Source organism: Carcharhinus amblyrhynchos, chromosome 9 (genome assembly GCF_965287045.1).
Source record: "Carcharhinus amblyrhynchos chromosome 9, sCarAmb.v2.hapA, whole genome shotgun sequence".
NCBI classification, from domain to species: Eukaryota; Metazoa; Chordata; class Chondrichthyes; order Carcharhiniformes; family Carcharhinidae; genus Carcharhinus; species Carcharhinus amblyrhynchos.
The window spans coordinates 80,626,483-80,648,522 of NC_137332.1; the positions used below are offsets into that span (position 1 = coordinate 80,626,483).

Sequence of the window (22,040 nt, forward strand, 5' to 3'; positions counted from 1 at the left end):
CACCAACGGTGCCTGCGCACCAATCGCTCCAACTCCGCCAAAGGCGCATGCGCATCAATCTCTCCAACTCCGCCAAGGACGCACGCGCAATCTCGCCAACTCCATCAAGGCGCCTGCACACCACTTCCCGACTCCACCAACGGCGCATGCGCATCAATCTCACAGGCCCCCACAAGTAGCGCATGCGCACCAATCTCAGGCACCACAAGTAGCGCATGCGCACAAACCGTTCCGAATCCACCCACTTAAATATCAATGCCTCCGATCTACGAAGGGTCAGTTCCCTCATCTCGGAATCAATCCTAACACTTTTACAGCATTTGATGATTGTGCATTCAGCCACACAGTGCTCTCCTGACACATTTCTACCGGTCGACTCTACACTGGATTGACTAAACGTAGACCGGGTAACGCTTTGCACCAGTCCGTCTGTAAGCCGGACCCAGACCTTTGCCGTTTCCCTACACCATCCTGCTGCAGTGTTCCAGTGAAGCCCAACACAAACTGAAGGAACAGCACCTCATCTTAGACACGTTAGAGCCTTGGGACTTAACATCGAGTTCAACAACTTAAGACTGTGAACTCTCTCCTCCACCTTCACCCTTTTTTTAATTTCTATTAATTTATTTTCATTTCTTCCATTGATTCATTTTTCTATCCTTACTTTATTCCACTTTATTTTTTCCCTTTATTCCTTTTCCCCAACGAGGGCCATCTGTTATCTATTCCAGGTTGTCCTTTGTCACACTGCTTACCATTGACATACGCTATTAACATATTCTGACTCTTAATGATCTGTTATCATCATCCATAGCCTTGATCACCACCATTTACATTCCCTTTGTCTCCGTCAATCTTTCCTCCCCAGCCTTCACCTAACCCTACGCCTATACTGCACTGATCGCACTGCCTGCTCCCTTCTCCCTCCCAAGATCTCTTTAACTCTGATGAAAAATCATCCAGACTTGAAATATTATTGCTGTTCTCTGTTGATGCTGTCAGACTGAGATTTGTCAGCACTTTCTGATGTTTTAAAGATTCTAGCATCCACATGCATTTGTTTTTATTTAACCCACCTGACTGATCATCTTTAACACCCTTCCTCAAGATCAAATTATCGCCCTCCTTGATTAGCCCGTTTGGGCTCTGCCTCCTTTTTTGTAATTTCCTTATACAGCATCCTGGTGAACATGGAGCCGCTTTTTCTACAGTAAAGGCACTAAATATGTTTCGTTTTTAACCTTCTACTTTGATCTGCTGCTGACATTCAGGCGGATAAACTGTCCTGGTGGTATACACAGTGAAAAGTTAGCAGAATAACAGAGAAAATATTAGAAATTACATAATATTGACCTGAGAGAGACATAATTAAACGCACACGTTGATTTATATTTTTCAGACTGGAAACGGCGGTAAACCGGAATGGAACAATTCCTAAAACAAAGATCATCGCCCCATGATATGTATCTATTGTAACAATATATTCCATGCTACATATAATATAGTATTGAATATATTATGACAATAATTTCACCTTTTTTTAATCAAACCAGTCTTAACCTCAACTCGCCTATCTCTTCCTCATCGCCATGTTATTTCCCCTAATAATCGTCGTTTTCTCTCCATCAGGATGGAGAATCCGACAGCGGAACCATTTAGCGGGATCGAAGCTCTTCTCTGGCGGGTAGTTGCCAAACCTGTTACACCAGCTTCCAGGCCAGGGGGGATCCTTTTCATCGTTGCACAGAGGCAAGTGCCGGTTGTCATGGAGACGGCCGATGTTGACACCTGGAGGCTGCTATTTTGCCGGGACGAGAAACAGAAAAGTGAGTACGAGCTTTAAAGAAACATCCATGTGAAAGAGAGCAGAAAGTAACATTAAAATGTGGGATAAGTAAAGGGTTTAGGCCTACTTTGATTTTTTTTGATGAAATGGTGTCAGCGTTCTTTGTCACTGTAAGAGAATGACATTTGGAGAAGTTTCCTTAGTAAGAATTCTCACAACACCAGGTTAGAGTCCAACCAGTTTATTTGATAGTAATCCCACAAGCTTTCGGAAATGGTGTCCCTTCGTCAGGTGTGTGGAAGGTTCTGGTCAGAGAAGGGCATATAAAGACACACACAGTTTACAGAATACTGATTAGAATACAAGACTTTACAGCTAACCTACTATTCAAGTCTTAAAGATGCAGACAATGTGAGTGGAGATAGCATTAGCACAGGTTAAAGAGATGTGTATTGTCTCCAGACAGGACAGTAAGTGAGATTTTACAAGCCCAGGCGAGTCATGGGGGTTACAAGTAGTGTGACATGAACCCAAGATCCCAGTTGAGGCTGTCCTCACGTGTGCAGAACTTGGCTATCAGTCTCTGCTCAGCGACTCTGCACTGTCGTGAAGGCTGCCTTGGAGAACGCTTACCTGAAGATCAGAGACCGAATGCCTGTGACCGCTGAAGTGTTCACCAACAGGAAAGGAACAGTCTTGCCTGGTGATTGTCGAGCGATGTTCATTCATCCGTTGTTGTAGCGTCTGCATGGTCTCCCTAATGTACCATGCTTCAGGACATCCTTTCCTGCAGCGTATTAGGTAGACAACGTTGGCTGAGTTGCAAGAGTATGTACCGTGTACCTGGTGGATGGTGTTCTCACATGAGATGATGTCATCCATGTCAATGGTCTGGCATGTCTTGCAGAGGTTGCTGTGGCAGGGTTGTGTGGTGTTGTGGTCACTGTTCTCCTGAAGGTTGGGTAGTTTGCTGCAAACAGCGGTCTGTTTGAGGTTGTGCGGTTATTTGAACGCAAGGAGTGGGGATGTGGGGATGGCCTTGACGAGATGTTCGTCTTCATCAATGCCATGTTGAAGATTCCAGAGAAGATGTCGTAGCTTCTCTGTTCTGGGGAAGTACTGGACGACGAAGGGTAATCTGTCCACTGAGTCCCGTGTTTGTCTTCTGAGGAGGTTGGTGTGGTTTTTCGCTATGCGCGTTGGAACTGTCGATCGATGAGTTGAGGGCCATATCCTGTTCTCATGAGGGCATCTTTCAGCATTTGGAGATGTCTATCGCGATCCTCCTTATCTAAGCAGATCCTGTGTAAACGGAGGGCTTGTCCGTATGTGAAGTTTCCTTACGCAGAGGTTTTGTGGGTGTGCCGAGACTTACCATAAGAAAAAGCCGAGTCAGGCTACATTTGGGCGGGGGGGCAGGTGTTAGTAGCAAGGGTGGAAATGTGTCTTTCACGAGCACAGGACATCCCAAAGATTTTTTTAAATGGATGTGGGCTAGCATTTATTACCCATCCCACTTGCCCTACAGCTGAATGGCTCGTTAGGCCATTCAGGGGGTATTTTGTAAGAGCCACCCACACATGAAGTAGATCAGGTAAGGGGCAGATTTCTTTCCCTAAAGGACAGTACTGAACCAGAGTATTTCCCAACAATGAATAATGGTCACCATTAAATTTTAATTCCAGATTTTTACTGAATTCAAATTTCAGTGAGTTTCTATGAAATCCCCTCTCATCTAAACTCATGTGAATTTAATCCTAAACATCTTAGTCTCTCCTCATATGTGAGACCTGCCATGCCAGGAATTAGCCTGGTAAACCTTTGCTGTACTCCCTCTATCGCAAGGACATTATTCCTCAGATAAGGACACCAAAACTGCATAGTACTCCAGGTATGGCCTCACCTCCACCCTATACAATTGCAGCAACACATCCCTATTCTCAAATCCTCTCTCAATGTAAGCCACCATACCATTTGCCTTCTTTACTGCCTGCTGTACTTGCGCACTTACTTTCAGCGACTGATGCATGAGGACACCAAAGTCTTGCTGACTACCACCTCTCTCAATTTACACCCATTCAAGTAATAATCTGTCATCCTATTGTTGCTACCAAAGTGCGTAACCCCACATTTACCCACATTACACTGCATCTGCCCACACACACTCAGCCTTTCCAAATCATGCCGATTTCTGCATCCTCCTCACAGCTCACCCTCCCACCCAACTTTGTATCATCTGCAAATTTGGAAATAATACATTCAGTTCCCTCTTCCAAATAATTTATATGTAATGTGAACAGTTGGGGTCCTAGCACAGATGCCTGCAGAACTACACTAGTTACTGACTGCCAATCAGAAAAAGACCCATTTATGCCAACTCTTTGTTTCCTATCTGCTAACCATCTTTCTATCCATCTCAAGACATTACCTGCAATTCCATGTGCTTTAACTTTACATACTAGTCTGTTATGTGAGACCATGTCGAAAGCCTTTGAAAGTCTAAATAAACCACATCCACTGGTTCTCCTCAGTCAACACGACTAGTTACATCCTTAAAGAATTCCAAAAGATTCATCAAGCATGATTTCCCTTGTGTAAATCCATGCTGACTTTGTCCAATTATATCACTGTCTTCCCAATGCTGAGTTATGAAATCCTTGATAATGGACTCTAGCAACTTCCCCAATATTGATGTTAGACTCAATTAAATGGATAGTCAATAATCCAGATTTTGCAGTCAGCAGCAAAGCAATTGCACTCAATGCTGATCTCAAAGATCTTACGTCCTTTGTGGTATGTTTTGCCCCTGCTCTGATGGCAGCTAAGTCTGACGTCAAGTCCAGGGAAGGTCTTGAAATGCAGCAGCAAGTTGTTGGTAAGCAGCCAATCAAGGATTCACATTTAGGTTGTAAGAACTTAACATTTTTTCAATTGTAGTTACAATTTACAATTAGGGAAATTAATTATCTGTTGAAAAAAATGCATTCTGCCAAAATATGATTGGATTAGTGTCAGTTGATAATGCTCCTGCCTCTCAGTCGGTAAACTGTGGACTTAAATTCTACATGAGGGCAGGCTTGGGCATAAAAAGGCATTCGTATGCAGTACAGATGACAAGTTAAACTAAACCTCCGTCTGCCTTCTCAGGTAAAAGGTCCTGTGGCACTATTTTGAAGATAAGGAAAATTATCTTAGTATATTGACAGATATTTATCCCTTGATCAACATCACAAAAATTACCTGAACAGTATCACATTGCTGTTTGTGAACCATGCTGTATACAAATCATCTGTCACATTTCCTGCATCACAACATTGAGTAAACTGTTTCATCAGCTATAAAGTCCTTTTACATTCCTGAGACTGTGAAAGACAATATAGAAATGCAAAACATTCTTTACAGTAGAATCTAAACAAAATTTTACAAATTATAAAAAAGGAGGAATATATCATTCAGGAGAAATTTAGCTCTTAAAAACTCAGTTATGCTTGATTCAACCAGATACTATAAAATTCCTTGAAAAAGTTGTAAGTTTAACAGCGTAAAAGTTCTTGTCAATTCATCAGATTTTCCATAGACTGCAGTCTGGAGTGTCTCAATTGTGCACCCTTTGAAGAACTATAAAATCACTGACAGCAGCTTCTGGATTTCCACATTATTCTGCTTGTGTGTGGAATCAGGAAGTGGTTGTCATCGATGAGTGGGGGAATGATACTGGACACTCAGTTTTGCTGTCATTACCACCACAACATCCAGGCCCATGTTGTAATGTAGGAATATTAGAAGACAATTTCTGCAAATCCAAACCCCACAAACAGCATCATGATAAGCTGTTTTAGCTAAGTAGTAAATATTGGCTAGCATACTGGGGAGAACATTCCCTCATATCTACGAGATAATGCCGCAAGATCTTTTACATCCATCTGAAAGGCGAGACAGAGCCTCGGTTTCTCAGCTGAAAGACAGCACCACTGACAATGTAGCAATCCCTCAGTACTGTACTGCAGTGCCAGCCTAGATTTTGTGCAAAGGCTTTGAAGTGGGACTTCAACCTTCTGACTCAGAGGAGAGTGCTACCACTGAGCCACAGTTGAAACTTGGATAAATGTCAGAACCTGGCACAATTGGGTTGGTCTGTTTCCTTCAGTGATGTAAATACTAATGGTTCTACAATTAACAAATTAACATTTTAATGTGTTTTTTTATATAATTGTTACATTACTAGGTTCAACTCAAAATTGAACATGAATCCGGATAGTGAAAACATAGTAACAGAGCCCGGTAATGACGATACAACAGAAAGTGAAGATCTTGAGCTTGAATATAAAAATAACTTTCTTACCAGTGTGCTGACAGGAGATGCTGAGAACCTACGCAAGTGTTTTGAATTCCTTGATGATTCAAACCGTGAGGTAGCAAATGAATGGCTGAATATACGTGATGACTTCAGCAGAAATGCTCTCTTTGCAGCCTCAATGCTGGGTCATCATGAAATTATTACTGAGTTGGTGACACGAGGAGCAGACGTGAACGAGAAAACCAATAGAGGTACTTGCTTAAACTGATTTCTCCGCATTGGTAGTTGCTCTGAGATTTGTTTTTGAAATAATGCCCTGCATCTTTGGTTCAATTGCAGACTAATTAGGTTGCTAAGCGTCATTTGTGTTAAAAATTTTACACAATAATGCTACATAAATACAGTTCCTGTATAAATTTGAAAAACTTGTCATCCGGTGAGAATATAGAAGAAAATGACAGACTCTTGAGAATATGGGCCAGCCCAGAAGGAGATTTTAAACTGGGGTCTATCAGTTTTTCTTTTAGCCTATTCTGTATAAAGGCTCATTTTATGATAAAGAGAGAATGAACACATCATTTATGTTGTTAAACAGTGTTTACCAACTAATTGCTGAGACTTCCACCTGTCTGTTTGCAGTAACAAATAATGTTTTGTTTTCTGTTCACAGGATACACTCCCTTACATTGTGCTTCTGCCTGGGGGAAGCTGGAAAGTCTAAAAACCTTGGTTAACCTTGGTGCTAATGTTCAAGAGGAAAACTTCAGAGGAGAAAAGGCACAAGACATAGCTAATCGATATTTAAAAAGTGATTGCATAGAGTTTCTAGATTGGGCAGGTAAGAAATTAGCACACTGTTTCATTATCCGACATTAATAATCCTTAGGTATTTATGCTTTTTTGAGGTACAGAGAGTGCTCAACTAAGCAAATATATATCTATTAAAACTGATTGCATCATACTGAATAATGTTCAAAGTATATCATGGGTGACACAGCAGTTAGCACTACTACATCATTGTACTAAGGACCCAGGTTCAATTCCAGCCTGAGGTCACTGTGTATGGAGTCCACACGGTCTCCCCACGTTTGTGTGGGTTTCCTCTGTATGCTCCATTTTCCTCCCAGAGTCCAAAGATGTGCAGATTAGGTTGATTGGCCACACTAAATTGCCCCTTAGTGTCAGTGAGACTAGCAGGGTAAATATGTGGGATTACGAGGATAGGGCCTGTTATCAGTGCAGGCTTGATGGGCTGAATGGCCTCCTCCTGTACTGTAGAGATTCTATGACTCTACTTCAAAATTATTCCTTTCCACATGTTTCTAGTTTCAATGTAAAAGTAGTTGCCATAATCCCAGATGACCATAGGCTGCTCTCTCCTTTGATGGGGAGAACTGAGGACTGGTGATTTAACTTGAGGATCACTACACCTCAGGCAAGGGGCACGATTGAGAAGGTGGGCCTTTATAAATAACCTCAGCCGGTAGGGAAATTGAACTCACACTGTTGGATTTGCCCTGCGTCGCTAACCAGCTATCCAGCCAGCTGAGCTGATCCAACTCCCAAAGTAGTACACAGTGCAAAAGGAGGCCAGTGGCCCATCGAGTCATCACCAACCGCACTCCCACCCAGGCCCTATCCCCTTAACCCTACTTATTTACCGTTAGACTCCCTTGACATAAACGGCAATTTACCCTGGCCAATCAACCTAACCCGCACAGCTTTGGATTGTGGGAGGAAACCAGAGCACCCAAAGGAAACCCACGCAGATATGGGGAATTTATCATTCAGGAGAAATTTAGCTCTTAAAAACTCAGTTATGCTTGATTCAACCAGATACTATAAAATTCCTTGAAAAAGTTGTATGTTTAACAGCGTAAAAGTGCAAGTTCTTGTCAATTCATCAGATTTTCCATAGATTGCAGTCTGGAGTGTCTCAATAGTGCACCCTTTGAAGAACTATAAAATCAGACTCAGCACAGACAATGACCCAAGGCCAGAACAGAATCCAGGTCGCTGGCGCTGTGAGGCAGCAATGCTAACCACTGTTGACACCGTGCCACCCCAACTGTCAGTCTTTAGACAATATTAAATATAATTATTCAAATTAATTTTATATTTAATTGTACTTCTAGTTCTATCAATATCCTGGAAATGACCACTGACCAGAAACTTTGGACTAACCATATAAATACTGTGGCTACACAAGCAGATCAGAGGTTAGAAATCCTGCAGCAAGTAACCTACCACCTAACTCCCCAAATCCTGTTCACTATCTACAAGGCACAAGTCAGGAAAATGATGGAATATTCTCCACTTACCTGGATGAGTGCAGTTCCAACAACACTCAAGAAGCTCAACACTATCCAGGACAAAGCAGCCCACTTGATCAGTACCCCAAACGCAAACATTCAGTCCTTGCATCACCAACACCCAGTGGCAGTGTGCACAAGCTACAAGATTACAAGATGCACTGCAGGAACTCACTAAGTCTCCTTAGGTAGCACCTTCCAAACCCATGATAATTACCATTTAGAAGAACAAGGGCAGCAGATATCTGAGAAACACAATCACCTGGAATTTCCCTTCAAGTCATTGAGCATTCTGACTTGGAAATATATTGCCATTCCTTCACTATCGTTGGGTAAAAGTTGTGGAACTCCTTCCCTAATAGCACTGTGGGTGTACCTACACCTCAGGGACTGCAGCAGTTCAAGAAGTAAAGTGTATTTATTAATCACAAGTAGGCTTACATTAACACTGCAATGTAGTTACTGTGAAAATCCTCTAGTCGCCACACTCCAGTGCCTGTTCGGATACACTGAGGGAGAATTTACCATGGCCAATGCACCTAACCAGCATGTCTTTCAGACTGTGGGAGGAAATTGAAGCATCCGGAGAAAACGCGCACAGACACAGGGAGAACGTGTAGACTCCACACAGACAGTGACACAAGCCGGGAACTGAAGCTGGGTCCTTGGCACTGTGAGGCAGCAGCGCTATCCACTGTGCTGCCCTGCCCCAAAGTATGTTATGAAAAAAAGGCAGCTTACCACCACCTTCTCTTGGTTAATTAGAGATCGGCACTAAATGCTGGCCCAGCCAGCAGTGTCCACATCCCATAAATTAAAAAAAGGACTGACTTTTGAGTAAAATGTTAGAGATGACTAATATTCCCAAATTTCACACCCCCTGCCTTTCTTACAAAGTAATGGTTTTCCTTGCACTACATAGCATTGTTTTCAATTGATAAATTAAACCAATATTATAAACAGATTACTCCATGCATGACAAACCTTTGGCATAATGCATCTCACTGATAAGAATATTTTCTTCCTTAGAGAACTCAGCAAGTTTATCAACTAAGTAGCAAACCAAACAGATCAGAAAGATTCAAAGATTACTTGGGCCTGAGTCAAAGACTCCTGGTAAGGAGAAAATCAGTGAAGGTCCCCAACCATGTCCCAACCAGCAATCCCTGCAGGAAATGCATGTCTTTAGTTTTTAGGTGAAACTGTGATGCTGCAACATAGGAAAACATGCTTCTAACACTCACTGTCAAGGGTCAAAAATCAATTGTGGTTATTTGAACCAAGTATTGGGAATTGCTTGGTACCTTGGGTTAAGAAAGAAGGATTATGGTTTTGTGTTAAAGTAAGGAAATTTGGATGTTTATACTACAGTGGTGTAATATTTCAGTATGATACAAAATTTAAATCTTGGGAGAGTTTCTGGCTTTTTTTTAAGTAAGCAGTAATCTGCACCATGATCTTATATCTTATCAAATTAGATAAGTTCATACATCAATCTTTGGAATAACAAACTTGTTTTCCTATTCGGTGTGTTCCAAAGCCAATCTTCTGTTTGTATTGCTCACAGGTTGTGATGTCCATATGTCATTGTCGGTTCTCAGATCCTCCCAAATCAAAAGCAACCCTTGAGATTTTCCATAACTAAAAATGATTTTTTCCCTTGTTAGGGACCAGATCAGAAACCCCAAAGTATGTTATGAAGCCCAAGTAGATCCCAACAATCGTATTTTTAGTTTAGTATCAGTGTGAGTGACATACTCGGAAGCTTTTATAAAACCAACCTTGATTTAACAATACAGTTCAACTATAACAAATTAATTAGCTTAACTTTTACCAAATGAAACACAAACATAGGAAGATGTAATTCTGAACTGCTAACCTATTTCTATTAGTTCCAATTTAATCAATATTCCTCTTATAGACTTAAACGCCTCTTCAAAAGCAAATAACACAGGCTTACGTGTTTTTACTTGTTGCTGTTTGTGTGTCAGAAGATCGATGTTCAAAGGCTTTTGAACACCAATCTTCTGACACTCAAAACAGCAGCCTCTAGAGGGACAGACCTCTTGCTTCTTTCAGGACCATGCAGAAACTGCTTGCTTTTCCCTGTAAGCTTAGCTCCTCTCATTAGCACATGACTCTGCCTCTTGTCACTCAACCTAATCAAAATCCTATTCTGAAACCGCAGGGGAAAAACCAAAGTAAACATCAATGTATTAACTCAGATTAAAACAAACATCCTATTACTGAAGTCAATTATTAGTCCGCTTTCTCAGCATGAGTGCTGCTTAGTGCAGACAAATTGGCTGTGTGAACAGAGCTGAATTCTAAACATACCTCTTACAAGAAACACTTCTTAAAAGCACAGTATAATCACACTCTGGCTCACTTATATTAGTATCCCCTTCACACCATAAGGTGATGGATGATGGGCTTTCTTCCAGTGCTTGATATTGGCTTCTGGTAAGAAATTACTAATATTCCTGATTTCCTCTTCATATTTGTCACTTCTTACAACCACCACAGTACATTTCCATTTCGGGATGAGAAGTTACCTTGGGATATTATATACATTAACCTGTGCCCCAACTACTTTGTGATGCCACACAATTTTTAAAGTTAAAGTAAAAGGTTGGCACAGTGGCACAGTAGTTGGCACTGCTGCTTCACAACACCAGGGACCCGGGTTTGACTCTGGCTTGGGTCACCGTCTGTGCAAAAATCTGCATGTTCTCCCCGTGTCTGCATAGGTTTGCTCCGCGTGCTCTGGTTTCCTCCCACATTCTGAAAGACGTGCTGGTTAGGTGCATTGACCTGAACAGCGGCCGGAATGTGGTGACTAGGGGAATTTCACAGTAACTTCATTGCAGTGTTTATGTAAGCCTTACTTGTAACTAATAAACTTTAACTTTATATCTATTCTATTCTCTAGCTTAATTGTCATATCAATTTAATGACATCATAACACTGCTCAAGTTGCAAATATTGCCAAAGAAATATTTTTATTTTGCACTTTTTAACTGCAGAGGGCAAACTGAACTTGGAGATGTATATTCGGAATATTCAGGAAACTGTTGCTGACCTTGAAAAGTCACAGGGCAAGTTGACCAAGCAAGATAAGGTAAGCTCCATCGAAAGGGGAGCACTGCTCTCTCTGTCCATTTGTTTGTTGTGGTGAGTAAACATGTTCATTGGGTTCATCTTGTAGGCTGCCTTTACAAATGCCTGCCGTGCAAAATCTGAATGGCTGAATTCAACCCAAAATGCTTCCAAGCAGGAATTTGAGGAGCAAACAAATCAGTTAGAGATGACTCTGGAACCAATTCTTAAGAAACTAAGATCACCATGTAAGTATAACACAAACTCATTCTGACATCCTTGAAGTTTGTAGATTTTATTCTACCAGTATGCTTTTACACTGGTCACAAAATTTAACCAAAGGGAATGGGGTAAGAACAGGAATAAACAAACACAGATTTGATCGGGATGCCTAGTTTCCCTTACCAGTGGTACAGAAGTGCCAAACTTAAGTTAGCAACTTAAACATTCTGCATGGAATTTTCCTGTCCCACCTGCCATGGGAATTGAAACGGGCAAAGGTCCATTGACCTCAGGCAAGATTTTCCAGTCTTGGGGCAAGCTGGAAACTCCCATCCCAGGCCTCTCATAATGAGAGGGGAAAATGCAGTTTTTTTTTGTGCGAACGTTGTGTTCGTTAATATCAGCCTCCCCACCTCACTTCCACACCTTTTTAATTTCTAGCCTTTAAAATTCTTAGTGCTAGAAATGAAAACTGGAGGAGTTTTTAAATTTATTCCAAATATTTACAAGGTCATGAAAGAGGATTGGATAAGTAAAAATACTCAGCTCATTCAGTTCCATTCTTTTTGAATACCTGTTTTATATGGTTTTATCTTTGATGAATTCTAAGTCCTAGACTCAAAATTCACTTCCTGGCATCCTGTCTCAACTGTATTGTAAGCAAATACTTCTTACTACATTAATGTTGGCCTAGCCAACAACTCCCACATCATTGTAAACCACCATTAGGAAGGATCCCAACATTTTCTGGGTCCCTTAGTGCAATAGAAACTCATCACAATTCTGATTTATTTCTAACAACTACCCTTTGTTTCTTTCCTTTTAAGCCAATTGCACATCCACATCCATATCTTATTGCAAAGGAATCTTTAATGTGGTAATTTATCAAGTCATTTTGGAATTCTAAGTGGATAATGTCATCTTGCTTCTCCTATAAATTTGTAATTTTAGCTTTCAAACAATTTTGGGCTTGGTCAAGCAACAGCTATCCTTGCTGATATTGTCTGGTGATTTATTAGATTATTTTCAAAGTGCATTCTTCCATCTTCATGTTAAATATCTTTAAGTACTAAATGTATTGAAAGATATTGCTCTCAGAATGTTCATTGGGAGCTGAAACATTGATTCATTCCTCCAAAAAAAAAAGGATTGAAGGTTATTTGCATCAAATATTAGACATAGATATTATTTGCATCACTACAATACCTTTCTTGTTTGCAAGTTTTGAAATTTGTCACTATTGTGGTGCAGGCAAACCAGCTTGTGCATTCGAAGGTCCCAGAAACATCAGTGAGATAAATGACCAGTTAAGCTGTTTTGATGTTTTTGTTTGAGGAAGTAATGTTGGTTAGGATATGTATTGAAGTAAATACAGATGGAGGCAATGAAACACTTAAGAGAATACAATAGGTGTCTGCTGTTTGTGACTAATGAAGGCAGCAATTCATGGTTTGGTTAAATAGAGTGAAGCAAATACTGGAGAATTATCTAATTACCTTTTCTGGCAGATAGTGGAGGTTTGGAAAGAGGGTCAGGAAGAAATTTCATAGAATTTTAACTCAAAATTAAATAACCTGGGTGCTATTCCTTGTGAATGATCTTTGGAAGGCTTGTTGAGGTATTTTTGTTCTTATTCCAAATTCACAACTTTTCTTATCTTTAGCAACACAGAGTAGAAGCCAATCTCTGTTTTGTAGTTTATTTTAGACAAGGCAATTAATCAGATTAATTTATTTGGAAAAGGAACTTCACTGTATTTTAGATCTTCAACCAGAGCAGTTCAAAATAGTTCTGGAGAAATATATTAGCAAACTACAAAATGATTGGAAGGAGATCCTAGACTATTTTAATAGCAGTATTGATATTGATTTAGATCCTTGATAAAGGAGGCTGTATGCATTTTTAGGTATGACTTTTCCCCTTTGCAAGGGACTAACCATCATAAGCTGATGAGAGGTTATCCAGTTTACCTAAATGGACAGTTCCTTTCAGCCATTGGATAATTACTGTATATTTATAACAGCTGTGGTTAAAAGTCATTTATCTATTCTGGGGTTGCAAAGACAGAGTATACATTTAACTGATTTTCCTAGGCTGTTAATTTACATTCACTTATCTCCTAATGAAAACATGCCTGCTGGAAACTTTGATTTTTACATGTAACTTTGCATTTGCAATAACATTTTGTATTAGTAGAGCTATATAATGCAGCTAATCTGAAAAATAAAGTGTTTTTAAAAGGCAATAGATCAAACTTCCAAAGCTATTTCAATTGGAATGCAAGCTAGATAAATGCCACTCTTTCTAGATGTGCTTTGAGAGGTGCGCTAAAGCCAGACCAGAAATGTGATGATGTCTTCAATGCTGTTTAGTTATGATTCTAGATCTTCCTTCCCCTGAATTTTATTTCTTTATGAATTTTTAAGATGCCATACTGAAATATGTATGGTTTCTGTTAATACTGGCTAGTAGATATACTTTGGGGAAATAGCTTGTTGGTTAATTTTCTTTGGAGCAACTTGTGTTTTTAGTACACAGGATCCCTACAGAAGTAATTCTTAAAATCAAAGTTTGATTTGATTTATTATTGTTACATGTATTGGAATACAGTGAAAAGTATTGTTTCTTGTGTTATAGAGACAAAACATACCATTCAAAGACAATACAGGGGAGGAGGAGAGTGTGCAGAATTTTGTATAATATTTTGCAAGAAGTTGTCAAGCTTTGAGTGTGGTGTAGGTTTGAAGTTATTAGAAAAAAAACATTTGGGAAGGATGTGGGGAAGTATTTATATTGTTACTCTTTAGTGCAGTTGCAGGTTAAGAAATGCTGTAGCGTAAGCTTACAACATACAAGCAGCTGAAATAAAAAATGAATGAAATTGATGCTGATATTTTGCTTTTTCTTTTATAAAGCCTCACAGCCTTCAAAATCTTCTAAGTTATAAAACCATCTGGACAGTGGCTTAACATTACAATCAAAATCGAAGATTTCGGAATAACTGCATATTAGAAATTTTTTCTACAATTTGTGCAACTCTTTCATTGTTGTTCTCATTGTTTTTGATTAGATTATTTTTCATTGTGGACATTATATAAATTAGTGGGTTAGTCTACTGGGCCACCTCATTACCTTGAAAGTTAACAGAGCTGATATTTGCACATTTAGCAATGTTTATCAACTGCACCATCCTGCTGTGGTGTATTTGAGGCCACTAATTGGAAATAGCCTTTGTGTTACCGTTCATGTGACATTAAGTTCCACTCCACTGACTACACGAATGAGCTGTGGTCAGAAATTCCCATTCATGATTGCATTACATCTCATCATAGAGCATCTGCCTCCAATCAGCAACTTAAAAACATAAATCAAGGAATCACGATAAATGGGAGGACTGAGATACCAATAAGTTTTAATGGATAGCTTTGTAACAACAGGGAATATGACAGTTAAATGAAATATACTTTCCCCAATAACAGAAGTATTATAATAAAATACTGTGGATTGTAGAAATCTGAAATAAAAACAAAAAATGCTGGAAAGACTCAGTAAATCTGGCAGTATCTGAGTGGAGAGAAACAGAGTTAATGTTTCAAGTCCATATGACTCTTCAAAGTGCTGTTATTTCTTCTGTTCCTGTTTTTAAAGAGGGAGTCTGTCAGACTTTTTCAGAAAACAATAACTACCAACATTTAACGAAGCAATCTTTGGGGAAAGATTTTTGTTAACTCCTTTGTTTTCAGCAGAAGAGAAACAGGATCAGCAAGATATGTAGAAAAGACAGTCACACAATTGGCACATTGGTAATTGTGTGGCATTTGGTAATCTTTGGTAAATTGGTTGACAATATTTTTCATGAAGACGAGTCTTTTTAATATTCTTTTTTGCTGTGATTACAGTTTTTGCTTTTTGGAGAATTTTTTTTGTGGACTTAAAACTAATTTATTTTGGAAATATAGAAAGTGCACATTTGATGCCTTATAAGGTGTAATAGATTGAAATGTTTGTTCAATGTTAGAAGAGAAAAATCCCTTCAAAACATTTCTGAATGCATTTTACTTTTCAAAATTTCTATGATATTGTGTTTAACTTTTCAAATTACTATGTTTATTTTTCATATGCACAATAATTTTATTTTTGGTTCCTGTACTGTGCAGCAGAACAAACTGTGCTTAGAAAGGGCTGTACTGTGTGAGGGCTAAAACATGGTAACGATTGAAGGAACAGGTGCATTCCATTTTACAGTGGCATAAATAATGCTCTATGCGTTGTATCAATAGTAATGGATATGCGGGAGTGAATTAAAACTGAACAAAGAACTTTATTAATTATGCTTATGACATTAACAATGTTAACTAAACTCTAAGATACAGATAAGGAATGAAGTTTGGCCCATCACAGTGCATCATCCAGAACAACCCAACGTCCCCTGCATCTGCTGCACATAATTGTACTGTAAATAATTTATTGATTTTGTACCTCATCTTTCTGTTCGAAAGTTTATTCTAAATATTTTTTATTTTCCATTTTCCATGAAGAACCTTCTGATATAAGTCCTAGGGCAGCTTTTTACTGATTTGAACTTGTGTTCCTTGTTCTAGTCGTCATTTAAATTACAATAGTATTCTCAATTAACTTTTTCCAGAGAATTTACTACATTATAGCCTCAGTAAGATCACTTTTCGAATATGCCCGTCCAGGCTGAAAAGCTCAAATCTTTCCGTATGGAGACTAGTTTTGTCTTGTCTACAATGCTTGTCTAGATGTCTCCCTTGTTACTCAGCCATCTGAATTTGTCACAATATTCAAAGTGTGCTCTGACCAAGGCAATGTACAGCTTGAACACAATCTCATCTGACATAGTTCGTTGTTTCACCAGTCTAATGAAACATTTTATTGACTATGTTGCTTGTTGCTCTGCATTGATTGGATATGTAAATCATTGAATTTACAAAGATGCCAAAGTCTCTTTCAATTTCATCCTCAGCTGTTTCAATCACATTTAAAAGAAAGAATGAATGTTGCCTACATTCCTTCCTACACGCAATGTTGTTTTTACACACTTATGCATGGGATTTTAATTTTAAAGTCACTCCCAAAGTATCTATTATATTGTTTTTTATTTTTCCTTTTCCTATGTTTGCCATGGTGGCTCTTATATGGTTACCATTGCAATGTGCATCATTAATAAATCACGATTTCAAGACCAAAGATTACTTGCATTTAACAATGGTTTGTATAACTTGTTCGAAACAGCTGTTTACTAATAACATTGGTGTATCTTGAGGCTGTTACAAGAAATAAATACAGCAAAGTGGCATTCTAATGCTCAGTTTTGTTTCAGATAACACAAGGCAGGGAAGAAAGAAAAGTAACATTTTAAGACTATCAGTAAATACAAATGCAACATCCCAGTGATAGAATTACATCACAAATTAGTCAAACTTTTCACCTGAAATTCTACTGAGTAAGAGTGTACATCTGATTACATAATTATTTCCATGTACAAATCAACCATAATTATGTCACAGCTTTCTGTGGATTGCCAGTCTTTGGACCAGATTTAGTAGTCACTAGTGAATGAATGCTGCTCACCTTGCATTACACATCCTTGGTCAAAGACTTTTTATGGGATTTTGCACTGCAAGTTCCAGTTGGCCAGCTATCATAAAAACACTGTGCCCTCTACAGTGGATGAAATAGCAAGCAACAATTTAGAAAAGTGAAAATTCCAAATATAAATATGCATTCTAAACAAATAACTGCAGAGAAATCATTTACTTGAAAATGACAACAGATCCTATTGCCTGAAAGTTTAATCTGCTTGCACTTGATTTTTAAGCTGATTACTCACAATGTGGGTGATGATTTATAAAGAAAGCAAACAAGCAATCTGAAGCCACTGTTTTACAATAACGATGGTGAAAGGTATGTCATTTCTGAGTGGCTCAGGACACTATTATTAAGCAGTGAATGCACCATCAGTTTTTATAACTATTACAAAAACAATTAACTGAAAGTTTTGTTTTGCATTCAACACTCTCGTGTCAGTTCTTTCAAAATCTTTGTTTCTGCAACGTATGCTGCAGTTTTGAATTCTGCGCTTAAGAAGGACTTTAGAATGTAGCAGTGTGGTAGAGCTGAACTATTAGTGTTGCAGATATAGCTATCTACACAAGGTACATAAGTAATTACATCATTCTATGTGCATATAAATGCAGATCCCTTAGCCTTTTCTTCTCCCATCCAACCCAATTTGTTCATCGACATTCTCCAAGCATTGCAAAATGTAGAATGTAAGATGAACAATTTGTTTAACAGTTAAGTTTCTTTTTAAAGAGTCAATTGATGTTTAATTTTATGTCGGATCTAGCACAGCTATAAAAATTTTTAAAAAGTTTCAACCCCCATGACGAATACAGTGGGCCAGAATTGCATTAGAAATAGCAGTGAGGCTAAAAGTGCTCATCATCCTTTACATAGAAACCAGATTGCAACTTACGGTGAGCATATGTGTACAATAAAACAGAAGCTGGAAGTTGCTCTCCAAGATACCCAGCTCTGTCAGAACTTGTGGACAAACAGTATCTCATTGTCTGACTCGCCATTCAATTATATTGAACAGCATGAGTTTCCTGTACTGAGCTCACAGATCAAACTCACCAGTTAGGGTTTGTTCATTTCAGTGCAAATATCCTTTTAAGAACATGACAAGTCTTCAATGCGACCAAACCACCTCTCTAGCACTGAACATTTACTCTTACACATGTGGGGTCTGATTCTTTAAAGATTTCAATTATTGTTGGAAATGTAAAAAACAATTTACAATTTCTACTTTTTCTTGCTCGTGTTTCTAATCCAGTCTTTCTTTCTGCACTCTTTGTTTGGAGAAAAGATTTTAGAGAGGGTGCAGAGAAGATTCATGAAAATTGTTCCATGGATGAAGAAATTGAGTTATGTAGATAGATTGGAGAAGCTGATTGTGATATGAGAAAATAAGTTTAAGAAGAATTTTAACAGGGATGTTCAAAATCATGAGGGGTCTCAAGTAGGTAAAAAGAAACTGTTCCTATTGGCAGAAGGGTCAAGAAACCAATGCCACAGATGTAAGCTGGTGGGCAAAAGAACCAAAGGCAATATGAGAAAAAAAGTATTTACTTTGAGGGTGGCTACGATTTGGAATGCACTGTGAAAAGAGTGGTGTGATCAAGAAGGCAAATGGGATGCTGGCCTTCATAGCAAGGGGGATTGAATATAAAAGCAGGAAGGTCTTGCTGCAACTGTACAAGGCACTGGTGAAGCTGCAGTGGGAGTACTGTGTGCAGTTTTGGTCGCCGCACTTGCGCAAGGATATTTTGGCCTTGGAGGGAGTGCAGAGGAGGTTCACTAGGCTGATACCGCAGATGAGGGGGTTGGACTATGAAGAGACACTAAATAGACTGGGTCTGTACTCGGAGTTTGGAAGGATGAGGGGGGATCTTATAGAGACATATAAGATAATGAAGGGGATGGATAGGGTAGAGGTAGAGAGATTCTTGCCGCTCAAAGGACAGCAGGACTAGAGGGCACAGCCTCAAGATAAGGGGGAGCAGTTTAGAATGGAGTTGAGGAGGAACTTCTTCACTCAAAGGGTGGTGAATCTCTGGAATTCTCTGCCCGTTAAAGTGGTGGAGGCTACCTCACTAAATATATTTAAGTCACAGGTAGATAGGTTTTTGGTAGGCAAGGGAATTAAGGATTATGGGGAGAAAGTGGGAAAGTGGAACTGATCCACTTCAGATCAGCCATGATCTTATTGAATGGCGGGGCAGGCTTGAAGGGCTAGATGGCCTACTCCTGCTCCTACTTCTTGTGTTCTTATGTTCTAAGAGTGGTGAAGGCAGATGCAATCATGGTTTTCAAAAGGCAATTGGACAAGCACCCAAAAAGAAAAGAAATTGTAGGATACAGAGAAAGGTTGAGGAGTGGGACTAGCTAAGATTCTCTTGCATGAAATCGACATAGACATAACGGGCCAAGTGGTCTTCTTTTATAATTCCATCTTATTTCACCTTACCATTTGACATTGAATTCAATATTCTAACTGATACTTTGTGATTTAGAATTGTAGAATCCCTACAGTGCAGAAAGAGGCCATTTGGCCTATTGAGCCTGCACCCAGAACAATCCTACCCAGGTCATATCCCCATAAATCCAGGTATTTACCTTGCTAATCCCACTGAGACTAAGGGGCAATAATTTAGCATGACCAATCAACCTAACCTGCTCATCTTTGAACTGTAGGAGGAAACTGGAGCACCCAAAGACATTCACCCAAGTTTGGAATTGAACTCTGGTCCTTGGTGAGATAGCAGTGCTAACCACTCTGCCACCATGCTGCCCTGAGACTGTATTGCCAAGTAATATTTCTTCAATCTGGTTAAGCAGAACCACAGTTGTTGCTTTGTTCTCATAGGCCCAGATGTGGATAAACTATCTGACCATATGGCCTTTCAGGTTGTTTACACAATCATAAATGACACTTTCTAGTTACTTTTACTGAGGGCTTCCTGACTGCCACTCTTGCCAGACAGCTATAATGGGTGCAAGTATGGCCTGGAAAAGCATGCCTATCCTTGCCCCTTCCATGTGAGCAAGCATCATATCTCTCTCATTTCTTCCAGTTAAGACTCTAAAAAGATACATTTTGGGCAATTAAAAGCAAAATACTGCGGATGCTGGAATCTGATACAAAAACAGAAAATGTTGGAAAATGTCAGCAGGTCTGACAGCATCTGGAAAGAGACAATAAAGCCAATGTTTCGAGTCTGGATGACCCCTCTTCAGACCATATTGGGAAGTTCCCAGGTAATGGCTCTATCATTCTATCCAATATTAAACTGGGTGGTGAATATTGGTTACTGTATTGGTCTGACAATTGATAACCACCATTAGCCCTTTTGATGAACAGTGTAAGTTACCAGGATGTGCAATATTAGCTGTTCCTTCAAAGTAAGAGTAGCATATTATTTCCTAGTCCGCCTTGTCTCCAGTTTCTCCCTTCGGTTCAGAATATTTCATGGTAATGATGACCTTTCCAATGGATTTGCGCTGCCACACATGTTGAAAAGCTTCATTTACCTAGAAAATTACAAGCCAATAAAGTACCACGAAGTGTAAATATCTTATTTTGCTATAATGATAGTTACCAATGCAATAGTGATCCAACTTATACCGTTCTGAGTCATCGACATATTTTTTTCTTGGTGAATAACCAGGTCATAACATTAATTTTTTTCTGCGCCTGTATGTTTTTGAGTGTTCACATAATTCCTCTTGGGTATATACCCTGCCCACATTTGCAAGCTATTCATTTTCTAATGCACACCACTTTTCTCCCATTCTTTATTTCTACATTCTTGGATAGAGGTCCATCAAAGTCAACATTGATCTTTCAATTGCAATCTTCATAAACTTCTCCACATTACAGATTACAACATTGTGGGTGTGATTCTCTGGCCATTCACGCTGGCAGGTCTTTCTGGTCCTGCTGCAGTGAATGGAGATTTCGCTAAGTGCGAAATTCTCCATCGCAGCAGCAGGGCATGAACGACTGGAAAATCCTGGCCATAATCATTGTACTTTGGCCAGAGATTGTGGTCCAACATACTACTGAGTATCAGTAAAGGAAAGAAGAACACTGAACTGGTAAAAGGATATCTTGTAGTTTAATTAGTATAAAAATAAATCATGTGAAAACCCTGATCAACAAAGTTCAAGACAAACTATGGATGCCATTATACATATTCCTGGTTGCACTGTGGAAAGTAACCTTTTCATTGTAACAACCCCAGGTTAAACAAAAATCTAACAGCAAACAGCTTTCCTCAAGGTAGTCCTTTTTAAATCAACCAGGAAACAACTTCATGATTAACATTATTCTCATTGAATTGCACTGCAATAATGCATATAATGTTGATGTCATTACAGGACAACATAACCTCTTGCTCTATGATGAATAATTGGACTGTCAATTAAAAAAAATACATTCCTAGAATCTACTTGTCCTATTCTACAAAGCCACTTCTTATCAGTCTTCCTGAAGATGATGTAAGGGAGCTGCTGAACATCTCCATATTTTCTGGACATAAGAACATAAGAAATAGGAGCAGGAGTAGGCCATCTAGCCCCTCGAGCCTGCCCCGCCATTCAATAAGATCATGGCTGATCTGTCGTGTCTCAGTTCCACATTCCCGCCCTCTCCCCATAACCCTTATTCCCCTTGCTTATCAAAAACCTATCAACCCGCGTCTTAAATATATTTAGCGAGGCAGCCTCCACCACT

The 22,040-nt window shown here is 39.3% G+C and overlaps 1 protein-coding gene across 1 annotated transcript; it reads left to right on the forward strand.

The window, feature by feature from the left end:
- The first annotated feature begins 240 nt into the window (after window positions 1–240).
- Window positions 241–20,729, forward strand: ankrd45 (ankyrin repeat domain 45). Its single transcript, XM_080195978.1, has 6 exons — window positions 241–1,826; window positions 6,012–6,334; window positions 6,754–6,921; window positions 11,422–11,516; window positions 11,604–11,742; window positions 14,632–20,729. Exons 2-6 carry the CDS (start codon window positions 6,031–6,033, stop codon window positions 14,661–14,663), a joined length of 738 nt encoding a protein of 245 aa, XP_080052104.1. The 5' UTR covers window positions 241–1,826; window positions 6,012–6,030; the 3' UTR covers window positions 14,664–20,729.
- Window positions 20,730–22,040: the final 1,311 nt, after the last annotated feature.

Bases quoted from the DNA above. Each gene is read 5' to 3' on its own strand.
- ankrd45 (XM_080195978.1), top strand. From the start codon at position 6,031: ATGAATCCGGATAGTGAAAACATAGTAACAGAGCCCGGTAATGACGAT. The intron at 6,335-6,753 runs GTACTTGCTTAA...TTCTGTTCACAG, and splicing joins GAACGAGAAAACCAATAGAG to GATACACTCCCTTACATTGT. The intron at 11,517-11,603 runs GTAAGCTCCATC...TTCATCTTGTAG, and splicing joins AGTTGACCAAGCAAGATAAG to GCTGCCTTTACAAATGCCTG.